The sequence below is a fragment of the Phycodurus eques genome, chromosome 4 (genome assembly GCF_024500275.1).
Source record: "Phycodurus eques isolate BA_2022a chromosome 4, UOR_Pequ_1.1, whole genome shotgun sequence".
NCBI lineage: Eukaryota > Metazoa > Chordata > Actinopteri > Syngnathiformes > Syngnathidae > Phycodurus > Phycodurus eques.
Genome location: NC_084528.1, coordinates 17,699,718 through 17,722,844, shown reverse-complemented (window position 1 = coordinate 17,722,844; position 23,127 = coordinate 17,699,718). Strand labels below are relative to the sequence as shown.

The 23,127-nt window shown below is 42.6% G+C and overlaps 1 protein-coding gene across 2 annotated transcripts in view; it reads left to right on the top strand.

Moving 5' to 3' along the window:
* Positions 1-23,127, top strand: part of cicb (capicua transcriptional repressor b) — a 68,552-nt gene that overhangs the window by 10,025 nt on the left and 35,400 nt on the right. For both annotated transcript variants that reach the window (XM_061674332.1, XM_061674330.1), the window contains exon 2: positions 1,894-5,690. In XM_061674332.1, coding sequence (XP_061530316.1) covers positions 1,985-5,690 — 3,706 coding nt within the window. In that variant the 5' untranslated portion in view covers positions 1,894-1,984. The remainder of the gene's footprint in view (positions 1-1,893; positions 5,691-23,127) is intronic.

The following is a 23,127-nucleotide window of genomic DNA, read 5'->3' as shown; positions in this document are numbered from 1 at the left end:
TTTCGCTTTTTATGTGCACTTCATTTTATGTGTCCCGCTAAAGCAAATCATGTGTCTAATTCATGTTTCTTGCTACTCTGTACCAAAATTCCTAATTGTCTTCACTTTTAACTCATTCAGTACCATGGACTTCTATATTCAACTGAAATCCCACCATTTACTGCCACTGACGTACATATTCGTCAAGTCCGTTTTTTCACGTTATAAATCCCTGTAATGACTAACAGATCCCTGTACAGTTGCATCGCTTTGGATTTGAGATCAGCATAGCTTTTATAGTAGAAGATGAAGATTGGGGTGAATCTTGGCTTGTCATGTCGATGATGAGGGAGAGAAATGCCAACATGTTGGATTTCGGAAAGGTTTAGGCACCTCACACTCAAACGGAGTATGTATGTATGGTATAAACAGAGTTGTGGTAGTGTTGCTAGTTCATCAAGTGAATGCGAAACGGCATGTAAAAAAGCTACAGGCGCTCAACTCGAGCAGTGCGGTGAGTCAGCATCACTCACGGCGCGTCTCTTAGTTGTACTGTATATCTCTTAATAAATTATTATTTACCAGTCATGTTTTTGTTGTTTTATGCTTTGAGGTGTCACAAAAGCAAAAATGTTTGCATCAAAGTTTCTCGTCACGGAAAGCTCATTTTCTCAGCTTTTTGGTCAGAAACTGTTGCTTTTGGTGAAACCAACCCATGTTCTCCTGTTGATTGCAAAAGAATGGAAAAGCGAGAAAAAAACTTTTTTTACTCGTGAAAGAAGAGAGTCTGTCTACTCTTTCTTTTGGTAGGTTCTGTGCCTATGTTGTAACTGAACACAATATTCTATGGATCTTGAGTTTATAATTATATATTATATAATATATGTTGTTCATAATTATATTATAATTCCAATATTTGGAAGCTTTGAAAACGGCTGCCAATAAATGAATGAATAACAGTTGCGATACTGCGAGCATTTTTTGTTAGCAAACCCCTTTTTAAAATAAATGGAACAATATTTTAACGAAAGATTTTCCTTGATTTCTTACTTAAAAATCAGTCATCATAAATGTGTTTTGTATATGTAATAATATGACTAAGCGATTATACACTTGTGGTTTCATAGTCATAACAGCCCACTGAGGGGAAATCATAACTACATTGTGGCGCCCAACAAAAATGAATTTGACATCCTAGGTAAAGGCAGTCAATGGGATACTTAAGTAAAGGCAATGGAGCGACCTTGGATGTCCTTTATCTTTTTTCCAAAATGGGTGGATATGGGAGAGGGAAGCCATGGTTGCATATGGCAGACGGAAGCATTTATGAGTGAAGTTTATAAATCCTCAGTACTAGGCGACACACTGCAACACAGTAAATGTCAAATGCCCAACCATGCCAATTGTTACAATTTGGATTGAAGATAGAGCGGCATGGTGATGCATGTGGTTAGTCTCAAAGTCAAAGGTTCTGAGTTCAAATCTTGGCCATGTGGGTTTTTTTTATTCTGTCTTCCTCCTTCGTTCCATGAATGGATAATTAAAGAGTTGAAATTGTCCATAAGTGTAAATGTGAGTGTGAAGGTGTTGTTTGGATATAAATCTTGGTTGGGTGGAGTTTGTGTGGGTTACCCGTTTTCCTCCCATTTTGTCAAAAGCATGCATACTGTATATGGTTAATGGAAGACTACAGTAAATCCAATGGCGTTGGTGTACATGTCAAGTGTGAATGCTTGTTTTTCTATATTTAACCTGTGATTAACTGGCGACCAGTCTAGAGTATACCTCACATCTCACCCAGTTTGCTAACCTGAATAGGATACACAGTAGAAAATGGATGCATGCATTAAGAATTAATTAATTTATTTATTATTGAAGAATTAAATGACCGTGTCTTTCTATCTTCCCTTCTAGCTCTGTAATACAGAGAAGCAAAGACAGAAGTGCCTTAAAGGAGAGAGTGAGAGAGAAGAGTAACGTCACGCAAATCTGCATCGAAGTAGAAATGAGTCCGTTAAAGAAACAACGGGGGCGATCTCCTTTGTCGTCCCGAGGCCGAGGGGGGCGAAGGCGAGCGGGCGCTAAGGCTCCTCAAGAGAAAGACCCAAAAAGAATAAAGCGGGAGTCACCCGGCAAAACACCACAGAGCACACCCAGCACTTTCTCCAAGCAGAGCCCACCCACAGCAGCCGACCTTCACAAGGATCTGACCGCAGACAACGATGCCTCCAGGAGGGGAGAGTTGACCGGGCTGAGGAAACCGGTCGAGTCCGCCGATAAGGATGCGGTAAAGACAGCAAAAGATGTGACGGCGTGCCAAAGCACGTCCATCGACTCTGTAGCATCCCCTACCTCTCCCGCCACGCCACACAGCATGGCCACACCGCCCCTGGCCGCCAACCACAATCCCAGCCCAGCCTCGGTGTCTAGCAGAAAAACAGCCACTTTTAAGGCTCGCGTTCCCAAAAAGAAATACACGTATGAGCACTTTGCCAGCAACGCCACTCCTCCCACCATCCTTCCTACCTCCAGCCCTGCACCCACAGGCAACACTTCCTGCAATAGCAACAGCAAAACCGGTGACAGTGTAAATCTGACTCTGAATAATCTGAGGAACTGCAACAACGTTGGTCATATAATTAACAAAAAAACAGATGCTACTATAAACACTACAAAAAATAACACTAGCATGGCCAATAGCAGTGTAAATAGCAGAAATAATGTGTACTCAGGTAATCAGTCATCATTACAACATGTGACCAGTAAAGCCACAGAACATAATGGGGCTCTCAGGACAGTAGCCACCCAAGAAAAAGAGTCCCAGGTGGGGGAGAATGAATCAGAGGGGGCCCCCAACTCAGTGCACTCTTCCTCCACTGACACAGCCAGTGAGCACTCCGCTGATCTAAACGTGACAGATGCAAACGGACCAAGCAATCGAAAGACCCCCGTCCCCTCGCTGAACTTGCTGCCCAAGGGAGTTAGTGATACTGGCGGGCTTGCTGAAGCACTTGCTAAAGGTTTGAAAAACCAGAGAGTGTTGGGTCGCCAGATAAGGAGCTCCATGGAGAGCAGTGTCTGCACTACAGTTCAAGGGGGGTTCAGGACAAGAGACTCATACCCCCTGTCCCCAGTGTTCAGACCTGGTGTGGTAAGGGGGGTCAGTGGGGGTACTGTTGAAGTTCAACTCCAAGGAAAGGACACAATTGTTAAATATCCTTTTAATGGCGGAACTATGATGACAGCATCAGGATCTGGGGCCATTGTCGAGTTAGTTTTGGATGCCCCCCCACCCGGCATGTCGCCTGTAGCGGTTAGTACCAAAGTGTGTGTACCCTTCGGTGGAGAGGAGGGGGGTCCTTTGCTGTACAGAGAGGGGGTTGTCTCTCAGGTGGACCCCCACCCCGGTGTCTCGTTCCCCTACCAGGTGGTCCTGATTGAAGATGGAGAGACCTTGGATGGTGGCACTGGCCGTCAGGAGGGAGAAAAAAGTAAAGCTCAGACCGTGTGGGTTTCCCGACAGAATCTGAGACTGCTCACCCCTCCCTGGGATGTCCCACAATTTGAGGGTGGGGGTGCGCGGGAGAGACAGCGGGACAGAGAAAGGGAAGAAAGAGAGTGGAGGGAGGAGATGGAGGTGGAGAGAGAGGTTTGCCAGTTGAGTAGTGGAATGGGTGTACTGGGAGGGGGAGCAAGGCTGAACCACGGCTTGTCTCATCAAGGGGTTGCCACGGGGCATCCCTATGGAAACATACATCCGCCTCCTCATCCCTCCACTGTTACTACTAGCGGGGGGGCCACCACGGTCTACTCGGACAGACAGAAACAGAAACAAGTCAACATCCCAGAGGAAGATGTTGAGGTATCTCGTTTTAACATGTCAGGACCACCCAAAACAAACTCTACCATGTCACAGCATAGAAATATAATTTCAAAGTCCAGTAGCTACCACCCGTCCTCACCTCACCTCTCTGTAGTGAGAGGTTTGGGACCCCCTCATTTCGCCACCCTAGCAAGCCCCCAGCCTCCTCCTTCACCTGCCTTACTCAGTTCCGAAATGAACAGCACTCCACCAAATCTACCTCCAACCAAGATCACTCCCACTCAGACCCAGACACAATTGTCCATGGGGGGAACTTCCTCTACCTCTTCTCGCTCCAGGACACCCCTCTCGTTGGCTCAGCAGAAGTACAAGAAGGGCGACGTTGTGTGCACCCAGAACGGTATCCGTAAAAAGTTCAACGGCAAGCAGTGGAGGAGGCTGTGCTCCAAGGAGGGCTGCATGAAGGAGTCTCAGCGTCGCGGCTATTGCTCCAGACACCTGTCGATGAGGACCAAGGAGATGGAGGCCGCTGGAGGAGGGGAGAGGGCCGGAGGGGGCAGCAGCTCAGGGACGGTGACACCGTCTGACCTGCGGGGCAGAGTGAGCAGTGAGTTCGAATGGGATGACACGTCGAGGGAGAGTAGCGAGACCAGTAGCAGGGGAGACTCCAGACCCCGCTTGCTCCTCCCTTCCGTCCTCCCCCATGACCTGTCGGCACGCTTCGACTTCGACGAGTGTGAGGCGGCTACTATGCTGGTGTCGCTAGGAAGCTCCCGCTCTGGTACACCGTCCTTTTCTCCCGTATCCAATCAGTCCCCCTTCTCCCCTGCCCCCTCTCCCTCCCCCTCCCCGCTGTTTGGCTTCAGGCCGGCGAACTTCTCCCCAATTACCGCCTCCCCGGTTCTTCAACACCGGCGGCACAGGCAGCCAAGCGGCACAGGGGGGGGAGGGGGCAGCAAGGCGACGACCCCAGCCGGGGGAGGAGAGCGGGAGAGACACACTTCAGGCATCCAGTTCCACAGCAACCTGACGTTTACGGTCCCGATGAGCCCCAGTAAAAGAAAACCAGACGCACCCCCTCCACCGCACCTGCCCCTGCACCACCACAATTACACGCCTAAGACAGAGCTGGAGCAGGGTGACCTCAACAACTCTTTCAGGGTCCTGTCCCCGCAAACACCAGCGTCACTTTCCCACACACCCACCCTCTCGCGGCTGAGGGTAGCCACCACCCCCTCCTTGAGCAGGCCCCCGTCCCTCACAGCCACATCCCCTCCTCCTCTGCTAGTGTCCGCGGCACCTCCGTCCCCTCTGACCCCTGACGGAGGACCTCGTCGCGTGGTCCCTGTGTCCCAGCAGAGCTTGCGTGACTCCCCCGTCATTGTGAGGAATCCTGACGTTCCGCTGACAAAATTCATAGAGTGTCCCTTAGGAAAAGCAGGTGAAAAAGAAGGAGGGGTCGAACCTCCTTTAACTAAAGACAACGGCATAACCCCCTTCACACCCCAACCGATTTCTGGCCTCCAGGTTCCCGTACCCATCAACGCTGCAGCAGCCACAATCCCCAATGGCACCGTCCTTTTGCGAAATCCACCACAAACTTTGCTGCTCGTGTCACCTTCGCCGTCCTCTCTACCCACCTCGGACACCCCCACCAGCGCCCACCTGCAGGCCCTCTCAGTCACCGTCAGCACAACCGTCGCCACCCCCGTTCCATGCAGCGTGGACAGCTCTGGGGGAAGAGGGCAGAACCGGGGCTTTGAGGGCGGGGTGCAGCAGCCGGTCCCCTGCCACCCTTCCCCCACGGCGCTGCTGCCCCTGATCCTACCTGTGGAGAGCCTTCACCCCGCACCGCGAAAGGACATCATCATGGGACGACCTGGCACAGGTGAGAACGCTTGCATTTGTGTTGGTTTGTGTGAGGTCAGGGACTTTTGTAAACATGCAGTCACAATACACACATGGTCTGTAATGGATTACGTACACAATAAAATACAAAAAAAATGATGGTGGAAAACAAATGACATGAAAAAAGGTAAAAAGGAACATAGCGACATTAATGGACTATCATTCGTTGCAAATGTTCCCCATCAATTAGAATTGTTACAACTAAGTAATTTTGAATAATACAAACTACTAAATAATTACAAAGGAATATCATCAGGGACAATTAGCCAAACTGTTTTGGCACAGGACAAATTTATGTGTTGCAAAAATATTCCTCTTTTTCCAAGAGTTAATCTTTTTGTCGATGCGGCATTTTATGACAGTCTGGCACGTTACTTATTAGTTGCTTTATTAACAGCTCTCATTTTCCTTTAGAATTCATTGGCATACAAACCAAAGAGAACATTACATGAAAGCACTGAATTGTGTTCACCAAAATGGTCAGAAACTGAGCATCAAGGCCACACTAAAAAGAAAATAAATAATGTCACTATGGGGAAAAAGTCAGACTCCTGCATTTCGGTTTGTGGGAATTTTCACTCATCATTATTGTAATTTTTTTATTATTATGTTATTATTATGACTTTATTTGACTCTGTATGAAAAATACGACTTTTTCTTTCTTAATATTAAAACTTCTTTTTTGTAGAATTATGTTACCTTCCTAATAACATAACTTTTTTCAATGTAATTAATGATATGACTAATTTCTCATAACCATTGACTTTTGACTTCTCCCACTATCTCAGTGAGTTGCTTGCATGATGTCTTTGTTCTCGTTACTTCGTTACTTTCTTGAAAAACTGTCACGTAATATTAACATTGTAACATTACGATTACTTTCTTGTAATATTATGATGTTATTCATAACTTTACTCTTGTAACCATATCTTTATTCTTGTAAACTTCCAACTTTATTCTTGTAACATTACAATTGTATTTTTATAACATTAAGACTATTCTTGTAAGATTGTGACTTTTTCTCATAATATTTTAACTTCATTCTTGTAATCATCTGATCATATTCTGACAACATTACAATTCTTTTCTCGTAACATTACTATTTTCTTCCCGTAACTTGAAAACGTCCCCCCCAAAAAAAATCACGTAAATATTATGACTTTATTTTTGCAATGTCACAACTTTAGTCTTCTTTACTCTAGTAACATTCCGACTTTATTCTGGTAGCATTGTAACTTCATTTTCATAAAACTGCAAATTACTTTTCTTGTAGCGTTACTACTTTTCTCATGTAACATTACTACTTTATTGTCGTAATTTCCAATTTTATTCTCATAAGATTAAAATGTTTTCCTTGTACCATTACAACGTATTCTTGTCGCTGTATGATTTCGTTGTTGTTGCACTTTTACTGTTTTTTTGTTTTCTTTTCATTATGGTCCTAATACTCCGCCATAGTTTTTAATGCACTGAATTTAAAAGATTGCATTCTGAAAGTGAGAAATTTATTTTTAATCTCCATATATTTTATCCTAAAATACCAGGCAATTATAAATATGCTACTATCACCATCAACAGAAATTCATAATTTGGATAAACATTCATTTACAAGTAGAACTTAATCGTCATTGCAGTGTCACATCCGCTTCACTCATCTCATATCAGATCATGTCCACAGTATTGAACCACAAATGTGGGATGATACGCTAGTGGCACCGATGCCTGCCGAATAACTGTCACGTAAGCCGACATGCTGTCGTCCCATACGGTCGTCGTTCTTGTGTGTCACGCCGAAGCTGATTTGCATGTGGCCTGTGCAATCACCTGCAATTCGTCACACGGACCTAATAATGCACAGCTGATGTCCCAAAATTGAACATGCTCGCTAAAACGGCACTAATTCAGTAGTTATGGTTTCTCTCACACGGCCGTTGTCCATGAGAATCATATAAATGTATAATCATTTCATCATATTATTTTATATACACAATTATTTAACAACAATTTGAAATCAGAAGTCATGGAAAATAGTGACGATCAATTAAATCTAAATACTAGTGTCCAATATATGTTAAGAAGGGATTTATTGGGAAAAAAAATGGCTTGTAATTTATGGAAAAAGTGACTTTGTTTTGCAATTTTGGTACAGATTTTCTGCCAAAATGAAGAGTACAAATCAATTTAGCAGGAAGCATGAAGTAGACACTGTTGATTTGCTTCAGTGGGTCACAAAAAAATTATGTGCCCGAGTTGAGTTCGACATGTGCCTTAAAGCATCATAGTAGATTTACTAAACTACTCTTACTTTTTTTTTTTTTTTTATCTGTGCATTTTGAACTGAGATTGAGGGAAGAAAGTAGACAGTGTTTTTGTGGGAATGAGACGTGTTCCCCAGGATGTGCTTTGACGACGTTATATATTCGAAGTCATTATAGACGGACGGATGTGGGTGTGGAAAGATGGTAATGATCAGTTTAAAAAATAGAAAGTTAGAAATCAGTGTTAGAGACTCGAATCCAAAACACAAGTAAGCGCCGGATTAGAAATGAACATTTCATGACAATAGCATGAGTGGCTATGGAAGGTGCTGTATGTAGGCCAGTTAAGGAGCAGCTTGTTGGTGTTGATTTGCTGTTTTGATAGCTGCCAGACAAAATGAGGTTTAAATTTGTAAGAGAAAAAAAATAGAGAGAAGGTGACGGCTCAGAGAAATAAAAATAAAGCATGTGTGTCAATATTTTGCCTGAACATGACCGACAGGTTTATTTAGCGTGCAAATCCTCTGACCTCTTCAATGTGTATATTTGTTTTATTAGTGACTCATGCCACGACGTAGTGAAGTGTATTTTAAGTGTCATTGCTTCAAAGTCTGCACTGACGTGCTCTAAAAAAGAAATGTTGGTCCCTTGCAGTAACCCACTCCACAAACATGATGAACGCAGTGCATGTTAAAGGGTGAGGGCATATCATTTTAAATTATTTCTTCGTATATTAGCTACGGGAGTTTACTTACTGTATCTGCAGAGAGAACCAGGCATCCATTGGGGGTAAGGTGCTTCTACTGCACAGAGGCTTTTATTTACACTAACATATTTTTATCATAATATCAAATAATATTGCTTATTTTACTTTAAAAAAACTAAATAATAAATATTTTTTCAAATAATCCCTGACAATTATTTAAAGTAATAATTAAATGCAATTAATAAACAAACAATATTTTGTCACTGGCCAATGAAAAGATTGTATCACCAGATTTTTTTTTTTTTTTTTTAATTATATTTTTCCGTAAATACTCAAAAATGATTTTCCTTCCTTGTTTTTTTACCCCCAAAAAATTCTAATTGGAGTTCGACTACTGAGTGTCGTGCCTTTAGATACAAGCTGTTGCTTGGCCGATTTTTTTTCTCTCAAGATACCAGTATAATTTAAGATACGAGTGTGTGCTGTCTGGCAGCAGCAAACTTCACAACATCCGGCCACCATCAATTCACATTAGTTTCCTTGCAGTGGAAGGGCAGTATCAGTTTGGGGCAGTAATGCACCATTAAGTTGGGTTGTCTACCGCCAATAGACCCCACAGGTGAGGAGGAACACGGAAAGAATACATTAGATACAGTTGTGTTTTATGCATGCATTTTTCATGTTTCCAGGTTATATGGAGAGCAAATGTTAGTGTTTTTATACACCACAATGCTGTTCAGTGCAGTTCTTCCTATTAAAAAAAAAACATGTTAAAAAAAGTTGGGTGTTTTTAGGGGGCTGGAACAGATTAATTGCATTTCCATTCAGTTCAGTGGGGAAAGTTGATTTGAGATACGAGCGTTTTAAGAGCCGAGTATGGTCACGGAAGAAATTAAACACGTATCTCTCTGTAGAGTCTTTTCACTGGATAGTAAAGATGCAGAGTTTATAAGATACACTTTCTCTTTAACTCATTTATGGCAGCCCTCCCAGTTAACGTGCATATTGGCATGTTTGACACAGCTCAGTGGAGGAATGGTGGACGACTGGTTACCACATCTGCCTCACAGTTCTGAGGACCTGAGTTCAAATCCGACCTCCCTGTGTGGTGTGTGCATGTTCTCCCCGTGCCTGCGTGGCGTTTCTCCGGGTACTCTGGTTTCCTCCCACATCCCAAAAACATGCGTGGTAGGTTGATTGAAGACTCTAAATAGCCTGTAGGTGTGAATGTGAGTGCGAATGGTTGTTTGTTCATATGTGCTCTGCGATTGACTGGCGACCAGTTGAGGGTGTAGCCCGCCTTTTGCCCGAAGATAGCTGGGATGGGCCCCAGCACGCCCGCGACCCTAGTGAGGATAAGCGGTACAGAAAATGTATGGATGGATGGGAAAAAATGTGATATTTATGCTTTCACGATATACAATTAATTGGGCCAATGCAGCAATTCAGACTGAGGCCACTATTTGAGGAAATACGACACCCAATTTATCTGTTTTCTAGTAATTACAGTGTTTTACTTTTGGTAGAAAAGACAAAATTCTCTTGAGACATCTTCCATTTTGTCTGAAACATTCTGCGATGCACTTCTGTCGTTAAACTCCACCTTAAACTTCAGCTTTACAGATGCCATGCGTGCTTTATGTGTGTTGTAATAATGACGTCTACCGTTACACCTTGTGGTGTCAATCATTCAATCTTCACCTAAAAAAGGAAAAAGAGGTGGCTCATGGAAGTGTGATGTTTATTCTTTCAAGATGAATGACGTTAATTAATTAGGGTATGGCACATAGTTAAGTAGAGGCCAATGGCCCCTATTTGAGGAAATATGAAATCCCAATATTTTTCTATTGCATTAGTGCATTACTTTTCATTAAAAAAATCAGATAGTGAGAGAGCAGAAGGAGCCTTTTTTATTTTTATTTTTTATTTTTTTTATTTTTTTTTAGGTGTGGTGTTTTTTTTTTTTTTTTTTTTTTTGCTGGTGTACAATGCAGATTAATTGGGGCATGACATCTATTTGAAGGGAGGTCACTATTTGAGGAAACACACCACATCCAGTCTTGTTCTACTTACAATGAATGACTTTTCGTATAAAATTCTACTAAATTCAATCCACATATGTATGATCACAGCCGCCTGTACAATTCACTTCAACCGGGCCCCTTCGGCCTCCCGTGTGAACGCACGTCTTGCCGTATCGAGGCGCGCGACTGTGACAGAGAAGTGGACAGGAAGGGGAGCGCTGTCATTTTGAGTGTATGCTCCCGCCTCACAGCCCCTTTTATACGGCTGAAAGGACGCCGAATGGATAAATAGCATCCCTTTGTGCCGGATCACGCATGGTTGCCCGTGTGCATGTGCCTTTATTTTGACGGGCTTTGAGTGGGCGTCACATACGTGGGCGTTTTTTTCTTGAGGTATAGACTGAGAAATGTAGCGTGAAGCCTCTGTGTACGTATGGAAAGCCGAGGGAAAGAAGCAGTACTTGTGAGAGTGTGTGTTGTGTAGGTGTTTGTCATATACTGTTACAGTGTACGCCAACCAACTCACGCCAACTATAGCAGGGGTCAGAGGTTAACAGAAAAACAGCATGCATTTTAATTCTGTCCCAAATATTTTTTTCATCACTGTCAAATAAAATTATCTCAAACAATTCTATAGTATTCCCATAAATATTTATTGTAGATTTGTCACACTAAACTGAGTTGAAAAATGTAATAAAAACTTAAGGAAGCCTTGTTCAAAAACACTTTATTTACACATATAGATATAGAGTAGATTATAGATGTTCCTTAATTGCCTGAAAATAGAACAATAAATATTAATGAAACATAAAATAAAAAAGTTATTTAAAACATTTAAAAATTTGAATATATGCTAGTGTTTTAGTAGTTGACGAATGAAAACCGTAAAGAAAAATATTTGATATATTTATTGCTGTTATTGCTGATAGATAGACAGATGGATTAAATTTTTTATTTCTTTATTATAAATGTATTTTTAATAGTACTAAACAATAATTGTTCCATAATAATATAAATATTTGATTTATTTCTTGACACTTGCTTTGTAATTTGTCAAGAAATTAATAGAATAACTATAGAAATATTCTGGTCATGTTTTAACAACAAATATATATTACATGACTATCCATCCATCCATTTACTGAGACGCTTATCCTCACAGGGGTCGCGGGAGTGCTGGACCCTATCTCAGCTACCATCGGGCAGGACGCAGGGTACACCCTGAACTGGTTGTCAGCCAATCACAGGGCACACAACCATTCGCACTCACATTCACACCTAGGGGCAATTTAGAGACTTCAATTAACCTACCACACATGTTTTTTTGGGATGTGGGAGGAAACCGGAGTGCCCGGAGAAAACCCACGCAGGCACGGGGAGAAGATGCAAACTCCACACAGGCGGAGCCGGGGATTGTACCCCGGTCCTCAGAACTGTGAGGCAGACGCTCTAACCAGTCATCCACCGTGCCGCTTATTACATGAATATATATATATATATATACACACACCCACACATTTCTACATATACAGTGTTCCCTCGTTTTTCATGGTTAATGGGGAACAGAACCCCCCGGGAACGGTGAAAAACTGCGAAGTAGGATTTGAAAAATTATCACTTAAACAAAAACGTTATTGCGAACACAACAGCGTGGATTAGACTGGCGAGACACAACAAGGGAAGATGCTGGGTGAGGCTGCGATGATGCGCAGCCAATCAGCTCACGGGATAAATCCACTCGTGCTCTCATTGGTCGATGTCGTGCCGGGAACCAATCACGCGCCTTGTATGAGTGCCCGTACAGTACAGGCATGTACAGGCATGTACAAAGCCTCTGAGTCAACTCATCTCTTTGTTTGGCATGCAGGGCCCGCATCAACATGAAACAACGCGTCTTTTTAAAAAAATATATATTTTATGAATATTTTGGAAAAACCCGCGAAGCACTGAAGCCGCAAAACGTGAAGCGCGAAATGGTGAGGGAACAGCATATATACACACACACGCATACTTCAAGTTAAATACATAATATTATAATAATAATTATAATATTTTTCTTTGCTCCTTTAATATTTTTTTTCTATACTTCTGTGTGGAGTTTGCATGTTCTCCCCATGCCTGTGTGGGTTTTCTCCAGGCACTCCGGTTTCCTCCCACATCCCAACAACATGCATGTTAGGTTAATTGACAACTCTAAATTACCCATAGGTGTGAATGTGAGTGCAAATGGTTGTTTGTTTCTATGTGCCCTGCGATTGGCTGGCCACCAGTTCAGGGTGTACCCCGCCTCCTGCCCGATGATAGCTGGGATAGGCTCCAGCACGTCCGCGACCCGAGTGAGGAGAAGCGACTCAGAAAATGGATGGATGGATATTCAGGCACTTTACGGAGCCTTATGCAGAGTATAAATAATCTGAATTTAACTCAATTTGCTCAGTTTGTAAATTGGCTGAGTCGTGTCAAATGGGAGGATTTACATTGCGCACAATTTGGTTTCAATTAAAAACACCGTACATGCCCACTGAACTGAACTGAAAATATACTTCTTACATAGTGCTTGAAAATAGAAAAATAAATAGAGTAAATATTAAAGACCTTGCGGAAAAGAAGGTAAAATATTATGGATATAAACAAAATCTTAATTACTCTGTTATCTAACAGGTCTTTGACGTTTTCTCCTTTCAAAACACGACATGATCTGATTACACTGAAACTTGGTTCCTTGGACTTCTCTCCTCATTGCTTGCTTATCTCGCACACACCCACTCGCAAAGCTTCCCTGAACAAACGATTTTTAGAGAGTCGTGTCACGCTGGAGTAGCTAAAATGTACGTAATTGGTCAGTGCATAACTACTCTAAATCCTGGCTAATTTACAGGCATTTGTCAAAATAATCTAATAGCAGCTCTTGGTCCATGTAAAAAGGTGTCTAAGTCCGGACATTACAACATAATCCAACTCATTTCATTCTTTATAATCAAATGTTTAGCCAGAAAATCATTTCTTTAATACTCAAAACCTTCTTTTTATGTGTGTCAAATAAGCCGTTGCACGGTCGTACAATTTACGCGGCATCTGTCATACGTGTATGTGCTGGCCCATAAAAGACTACGCTAATGAGTCAGTAAATGTCTTCTCCCAACTCGCCGTAAAAAAAAACGCACAGAATCTGGCAGAAATACAGTTAGCGACAAGGTGAGGAATGAGTGAGACCCTATTTTACGGTGTGTGTGTGTGTGTGTGTGTGTGTGTGTGCGTGTGTGTGCGTGCGTGTGCGTGCGTGTGTGTGTGTTTGTGCGTGCGTGTGTGGGAGAGAGCGAGTGAGGGTAACCAGGCGTCAATCATAGAGTGCTGGCTATAGTGTGTCTGTGAGCACCAAAACGTCTGTTTCCATGGCAACAAAGCAAACATCCTCCTAATGAAACAGTGACATAACATGGAGGCAATAAATACAATGGTGTGTGTGTGGGTAATCTGATGACACGGGCTCACATGTGCAGGTCTAACTCAACAACACGTGAGGGGGATTTTAGGGGTTGGCACCCTTAGGGTCCATATATAATTTTTTTTCTTAAATGTGATCTGGACCTCAGAGAATTTTTTAGAAACTGAAATGGCCACTGATGGGAGAAAGGTTCCCCACCCGTGGTGTAGATGATTTTTTTCTCCCACAGTCATTAATGTACGCAGAATTTTTCATGTGACATTTTATGTTATTAATACAAGTCTCATCGTGTAGCAAGTTCGGAGAGTGTGTTTGCCGGACTTTATCGGGGTACACATATACTTATAATTGAGCTGGATCTGAGCATTTTCCATCACTTGACTAGGCAGCAAAGGCCTGATTATTGGATGTCTCTGAAATATTATCCAAAGCGATTATCTTGTGGTGTAGGGTGTGTTACGAGTGATTTTTTTTCCCTCCCTGATCTTGAAAGTGGCTAGAGACAATTGTACACATACCGACAATCAGGCTTAACTTCAACATTTTTTTCACCCTTCCGATAAAATTCAGCAAGGCCGGATTACCGGTGGGCTCTAAAAGATTATCCTGAGTGATTATACTGCGGTTTGGTGTGTGTTCAGAGTAACTTTTTTTCTCCCTGATCTTGATTATGGCTAAAGTAGGGTATACACATCCCGACAAGTCCACATAATTTGAGCTTTTTTTTTTGCGCTTATGATCAAAGTCAGCAAAGGCCCGATCGTTGCTTAGCTCTGAAAGATTATCCTAAGTGATTGTACTGTGGTGTGGGGTGTTTTAAGAGTGATTTGTCCTCCTTGAATCTGCTTGGACAACTGACAGCCGTAAAAGAGGGGTAACCACATACCAACAATCAGGCAGAATTTGAGCATTTTCCACCCTTCCGATCAAAGTAAGTACAGTGGGTACAGAAAGTATTCAGACCCCCTTAAATTTTTCACTCTTTTGTTATATTGCAGCCATTTGCTAAAATCATTTAAGTTCTTTTTTTTCCTCATTAATGTACACACAGCACCCCATATTGACAGAAAAAAAACAGAATTGTTGGAAGGTTTGCAGATTTACTAAAAAAGAAAAACTGAAATATCACACAGCCATAAGTATTCAGACCCTTTGCTGTGACACTCATATTTAACTCGGGTGCTGTCCGTTTCTTCTGATCATCCTTAAGATGCTTCTACACCTTCATTGGAGTCCAGCTGTGTTCCATTATGCTGATTGAACTTGATTAGGAAAGCCACACCCCTGTCTATATAAGACCTTACAGCTCACAGTGCATGTCAGAGCAAATGAGAATCATGAGGTCAAAGGAACTGCCTGAAGAGCTCAGAGACAGAATTGTGGCAAGGCACAGAACTGGCCAAGGTTACAAAAAGATTTCTGCTGCACTTAAGGTTCCTAAGAGCACAGTGGCTTCCATAATCCTCAAATGGAAGACGTTTGGGACGACCGGAACCCTTCCTCGGGCTGGTGGTCCGGCCAAACTGAGTAATCTGGGGAGAAGACCCTTGGAGAAAGAGGTAAAGAAGAACCCAAGGATCGCTGTGGCTGAGCTCCAGAGATGCAGTCGGGAGATGGGAGAAAGTTCTAGTTCACTGCAGCCCTCCACCAGTCGGGGCTTTATGGCAGAGTGGCCTGACGGAAGCCTATCCTCAGTGCAAGACACATGAAAGCCCCCAGTTTGATTAAAAAAAAAAAAAAAAAAAAAACACCTGAAGGACTCCAAGATGGTGAGAAATAAGATTCTCTGGTCTGATGAGACCAAGATAGAACTTTTTGGCCTTATTTCTAAGTGGTATGTGTGGAGAAAACCAGGCACTGCTTAACACTTGTCCAATACAGTCCAAACAGTGAAGCATGGTGGTGGCAGCATCATGCTGTGGGGGTGTTTTCAGCTGCAGGGACAGGGAGACTGGTTGCAATCGAAGAAAAGATGAATGCGGCCAAGTACAGCGATATCCTGGACAAAAACTTTCTCCAAAGTGCTCAGAACCTCAGACTGAGCCAAAGGTTCACCTTCAGAAAAGACAATGACCCTAAGCACACAGGTAAAATACCGAAGCAGTGGCTTCAGAACAACTCCGTGACTGTTTTTGAATGGCCCAGCCAGAGCCCTGACTTAAACCCAATTGAGCATCTCTGGAAAGACCTGAAAATGGCTGCCCGACAACGTTCACCATCCAACCTGACAGAACTAGAGAGGATCTGCAAGGAGGAATGGCAGAGGATCCACAAATCCAGGTGTGAAAATCTTGTTGCATCATTCCCAAAAAGACTAATGGCTGTATTAGCTCAAAAGGGTGCTTCTACTAAACACTGAACAAAGGGTCTGAATACTTATGGCTGTGTGATGTTAAAAAGAAAAAGTTTTTCCTTTTTGAATAAATCTGCAAAAATTTCAACAATCCCATTTTTTCTTCTGTCAATATGGGGTGCTGTGTGTACGTTAATGAGGAAAAAAATGAACTTAAATGATTTTAGCAAATGGCTGCAATATAACAAAGAGTGAAAATTTTAAGGGGGTCTGAATACTTTCCGTACCCACTGTAAATCCCCAGTAGTTGGATGTCTCATAAAGACTATCCTGAGCAATTATCCTATGGTGTGTGATGTGTTTCCAATCTAGAAAACGGCTGAAGCAGGGAACACACATACTGACAATCGGGCCAAAGAGTGATTATCTTGTGATGTGGGGTGTGTTAATTGTATTTTTTTCCCTCCTTGATCTGCTTGGACAATGGTCGTGCCAACAATCGTAAAAATGGTGTACACACTTACTGATAATTGTCGTCAAATTTGAGCACTTTCCCCACTTCCGATCAAAGTCAGCAAAGGGCCAATTGTCAGATGTCTCTGAAAGACTGTACTTAGTGATTGTATTGCGGTGTGGGTGTGTTAAGACTGATTTTCCTCCCTAATTTGCTCGCAAAACGGTCGGGCTGACAATTGTAAATGTTAAACCTGTTCAACACTTGCAAACCCTTTTATTTTTGGTCACCAAAGAGTTGGGCGGAGCCACCAACTTCATGATTGTGACATGAAATGGAATGCTGTAGTTACCAGATAAGTTTCTTCTACTATCTGACTACCACAACTACTACTACTACTACTAGTAGTAGTAGTACTACTACTACTACAACTACTACTAGTAGTACTACTACTACTACTACTACAACAACTACTACAACTACAACTAGTAGTAGTACTACTACAACTACAACTAGTAGTAGTACTACTACTACTACTACTAGTAGTAGTGCTACTACTACTACTACTACTACAACAACAACTAGTACTACTACTACTACTACTACTACTACTACTACTACAACTACTACTAGTAGTAGTACTACTACTACTACTACTACTATTACTACTACTACTACTACTACTACTACTACAACTACTACTAGTAGTAGTACTACTACTACTACTACTACTATTACTACTACTACTACTACTACTACTACTATTACTACTACTACTACTACTACTATTACTACTACTACTACTACCTTTTCTTCTTCACATTTTTAGGTAGTCTGGATGCCCCATGGCACTATGCTGCCCCTCACAGGTCAGTCTTGATACTACGACAAGACAGCTAGTTTCGGGTAGGAGATTCTTGATTGTCTGTGCAAATATTGTTACGTGTGTGGTATGCTGTCTTTGTTATCTTGAGTAAACCACACACTAAAAGAGCAATTAGAACACACTTACCCATTTTTCCCCAGTTGTGTATGTGGCCTTACATTTTAAAAATCAATGAAGTTGTTGAAAACAGATATGTGTGTAATAGAGCATGAATTAATTTTTAAAAAGAGCATTTTCTGCAAACTGCGCCGCATAATTTATGCTCACCATAATTTTTTTTTAACCAATAATTATACTGTTTGGAGGGACATTTTTATCGCATCTTAAATGTCGCCTTCTTTTCCTCAGAGCAACGTTCAAAATGGCCTCTTCACAACTAATACACTGACGTTCTTCCAAAATTGTGCGCAAATTGCAACATACTCTTTTCCGTGTCACTTACACACACACGACATGTCTCACACACACTTTTCACCACCATCTTCGGAAAAATAATGCTCCACGTTTTCATTTTTAACTCTTTACTCCATCGCACTGCAGTGGTGTCGCCTCCCCCTTTCTTCTCCTCACTTGCTCTCCTCATCCTGGTCTACCCGGATACGAATACCCGGGAATAACATCCCCGCTCCCCCCCTCCCACCCGTGCCCCACACTTTTTACATAACGCTTTAAAGCCCTTGCATATCCTCACTGGCCATAGCAACAAGCACATCTGGATATTGCACGGCCGCCTCCTGCCCTCTAAAAGACTTTTCCCGCAAAAAGTCATTTGGAAGATTAACTGCTAGGAATACTCTCAGTGGGATGGATTTTCAAAGTTTAAAAAAAAATCATTATCAGGCCCTGACATCCCAAAAATGACAAATTCTTCATCCCTCTATCCTTGAACCTTTTTTTTTGTTTTTTTTTGTGCCACACTGTATGTCTGTCCAATGTTTCTGCTGCTCAGAGCTTCTTGGGCATGTATTTGCATGCAAGTAGTGCCCCCATATGGCCAAACTGGAGCATTGCATGTGCAGCAGGGATACTTTTTCTTTTGAGGTGGGGTGGTCTCAGGACACTTTAACGTCCCTCCATCAGTGTCTGATATCTCTCATTTGTTCACTACAGAACATTATATTGCAATAGGACGCCTCCTTTAACTTCTCCTGACAGTAGGTCAAATTGTCTCTTTCGGGGGGTGTCCACAAATCGGGACGTGTGGTTCTGAGTCAGTTGACGGACAGGCGAGGTCCAATTCGATACGATAGGTGGCAACGGGCCCCGGCGACGAGACCTCAGGTGACTTGCCGGATCACTGTTGCCACGGTAACTGCGAAGGACTGCCGCATACGAGTTATAATTGGACCGAGTAAATGGCGGGCGCCGGGGGAGGGCGGAAGACGAATCCAGGCGAGAACGAGATTGGACGGGAGGGTGACGGAAGGTGGCAGCTCGCCTAAACCATGGCCATCTGAAGCAACGAGTGGGAGTAAAAGTTTCTCAGTCATGTGGCGCACACACACACACACACACACACACACACACTAGGCTTATGATGTGTGTGCAATGGTTAAACACCTCCACAGTAACAGCGAGATTTTGTTAGGCTTAGTTGAAAGGGGCTAGGCCAGGGGTGCCCAAACTTTTTGGCTCAGGGGCCACATTGCCGTAAAAAAATTGTGGATACATGAAGGTTAAAATAAAAATTAATGAAATGCAAAATAAAGTATTTTTATGAAATTTGACTCAAACTCAAACTTTATTTATCAGAATCAACAAACAACATGTTTGCATTAATGTGAAAGGTGATACTGAGATCTCGACTGCAGTAAATGGGGCAGGTCTGGCTCAAAAGCGGTGGTTTTAATGCGCAAGATGTCACGCAGGTGGGAGTCACTTCGTCTTGTCCTCACGCGGTTCTTATTCATGTTCATGACTGAGAATGTCTTCTCACAAGTATGTCGAGCCAAACAAGCTCAACATTTTCTTAGCAAATGTACGAATCTCTTGGAACCTGTCTTTATCCAGCTGCTGGTAAAAGTTGACAAGAGGGAGTTGTTGGTACCGGCTGCGACACTCTGTGTCACACTGCAGCTCAATGAACTCCAGCTGCAGGTGGGCTGGAACGTCACTGAGATCCACGGAAACGGTTTGGCACATAGAACTTTTTGGCGAATAATACAATGGAGTTTTGTAGCTTTACCTCCTTCTTCGCTTTCTTTGTGACACACTCGGGTTGATAATCCACTGTGCTCGCCAACCATGGCAGGTGCGCCATCCGTAATAATCCCCGTGATTTTATTCCACTTTAATTTTATGTCATGTACGGCGGAACAAACAGAAGCAAATAAATCTTTCCCTCTTGTTTGGTCGTGAAGGCTCTGGAGGTCAAGTAGCTCTTCACGCATGTTCATTTCACTGTCCACTCTAAAAAAAATCAGTAACTGAGCGCTGTCGAATGCATCCGTGCTTTCGTCACAGGCTCACGAAAAAAATTCAAACTCCACTCCTTTTGCGTCCAACTGTCTCTTAATATCAGAAGAAACTTCTTCGCCTCTTCGTGACACAGTGCTACGAGCCAGGAAAACATTGGCGAACTGTTGCTTTTTCTCAGGACAAATGTTCTCCACCATTGTCATCACACAGTCTTGAATAAATTCACCCTCAGTAAAAGGTTTGCAGTGCTTGGCAATCAGCGTTGCCACCTCATAGCTTGCCTTTGTTGTATTTTCATTCGACTCACTGGCTCTTGTGAAAAAGTGTTGCTGTGCCGTTAAACCAGCTTCCAGTTGCTTCAATTTTTCACTGCGTTCGTTCCCAGTTAGCTTGTCGTAATTAGCATGTTCCGTCTGGTCGTGCCTCTTTATATTGAACTCCTTGAACACAGCCACAGTCTCTTGGCAAATTAGGCAGACGCAGTTGTTTCTAAACTCAGTGAAAAAATATTCAGACTTCCATTTGTCCTGGAAACGTCGGCCCTCGCTATCAACTTTCCTTTTCTTACTTCCAGTTGCCATTTTAGAAATGGGCAAAAAACAGATCATGAACAAAACGGCCACGCGAGAGTTCAGCCACAAGTTTACTGCCATCCTGTGGTGAAATATAAAATTGCGCGTGTATTTTGCACTGCCGGGCCACATATTATTGGTTTTATGACAGAGGCTTCGGGCCAGTGGAAATATGAACACGGGCCGGATTTGGCCCGGGGGCCGGACTTTGGGCATATCTGAGCTAGGGGTTCTATTTTTTTCACTCGAAGCCAGTGATAACTAGTGTGACTAAGTGTACCACTAATGGTATATGAGCTCCATCGAGTGGGACGCAAAAGAATCACTGTACAGTTCTGTAGGATATAACTGTTATGTTCAATACATTTGAAATTAATTTTAAACAACGTTTTTGGCGGCATGGTTAACGACTGCTTAGCACATCTGCCTCACAGTTCTGAGGACCGCGGTTAAAATCCCGGCCCCGCCTGTGTGGAGTTTGCATGTTCTCACCATGCCTGCGTGGGTTTTCTCCAGGCACTCCGGTTTCCTCCCACATCCCAAAAAATATGCGCGGTAGGTTGATTGAAGACTCTAAATTGCCCCTTGGTGTGAATGTGAGTCCGAATGGTTGTTTGTTTCTATGTGCCCTGCGATTGGCTGAATACCGGTTCAGGGTGTACTCCGCCTCCTGCCCAAAGATAGCTGGGATAGGCTCCAGCAGCCCGCGACCCTAGTGAGGATAAGCAGTAAAGAAAATTAATGGATGGATAGAACGTTTTCTTTATTATTTAACTTTTGTGTGCAATGCATTTTCCATTTCCCATGCCATCAAAATCCATTTATCCAAGATATTTAATGTTCCAACTGATAAACTTGATTGTTTTTAGCAAATAATCATTAACTTAGAATTTTATGGCTGCAACACATTCCAAAAAAGCTGGGAGAGGGTCATGTTTACTTCTGTTCTACGTCACCTTTTGTTTTAACAACATTCAATAAATGTTTGGGAACTGAGGACACTAATTGTTGAAGCTTTGTAGGTGGAATTCTTTCACATTCTTGCTTGATGTACAGCTTCAGCTGTTCAACAGTCCCGGGTCTGCGTTCTCGTATTTTACGCTTCATAATGTGCCACACATATTCAATGAGAGACAGGTCTGGACTGCAGGCAGGCCAGTCTATTACCCTCACTCTTTTTCTACAAAGCCACGCTGTTGTAACATGTGCAGAATGTGGTTTGGCATTGTCTTGCTGAAATAAGCAGGGGCGTCCATGAAAAAGACATTGCTTGGATGGCAGCATATGTTTCTCTAAAACCTTTATGTACCTTTCAGCATGAATGGTGCCTTCACAGATGTGTAAGTTACCCATGCCACTGGCACTAACACAGCCCCATACCATCACAGATGCTGGCTTTTGAACTTTTCCTCTTTGGCCCGGACGACACGACGTCCACAATTTCAAAAAACGATTTGAAATGTGGACTTTTCCACTTTGCATCAGTCCATCTTAGATGAGCTCCGGCCCAGAGAAGTCTGTTGTTGATAAATGGCTTTTGCTTTGCATAGTTTCAAGTTGCTCTTACGGATGTAACGCCGAACTGTTTTTACTGACATTGGTTTTCTGAAGTGTTCCTGAGCCCATGTGGTGATATCCTTTATGCATTGATGTCGGTTTTTGATTCAGTGGTGCCTGAGGGATCAAAGGTCACGTGCATTCAATGTTGGTTTTCAGCCTTGCCGCTTACATTCAGTGATTTCTCCAGGTTCTCTGAACCTTTTGATGATATTATGGACCGTAGATGATGAAATCCCTAAATTTCTTGCAATTGTATGTTGAGGAAGATTGTCCTTACACTGACTATTTTCTTAAGCACTTGTTCACAAAGAGGTGAACCTCACCCCAACTTTGCTTGTGAATGACTGAGCAATTCAGGGAAGCTCCTTTTATACCCAATTATGGCACCCACCTGTTCCCAATTAGCCTGTTCACCCGTGGGATGTACCAAACAGGTGTTTGATGAGCATTCCTCAACTTTCTCAGTCTTTTTTGCCACCTGTCCCAGCTTTTTTGGAACATGTTGCAGCCATAAAATTCAAAGTTAATGATTATTTGCTAAAAACAATCAAGTTGATCAGTTTGAACATTAAATATCTTGTCTTTGTAGTGTATTCAATTAAATATAGGTTGAACATGATTTGCAAATCATTCTATTTTTTTTCATTTATGTTTAACACAACGTCCCAACTTCATTGGAATTGGGGTTGTAAGAGCCGATGAAAGGTAAAAGGCAGGCAAGTATTCCGATCATTTTCAGTTGTTGTGATAGTTACGCTACTCATTATTCAGGTACCTGCCCACTTTGCTCTTGGTACCCAC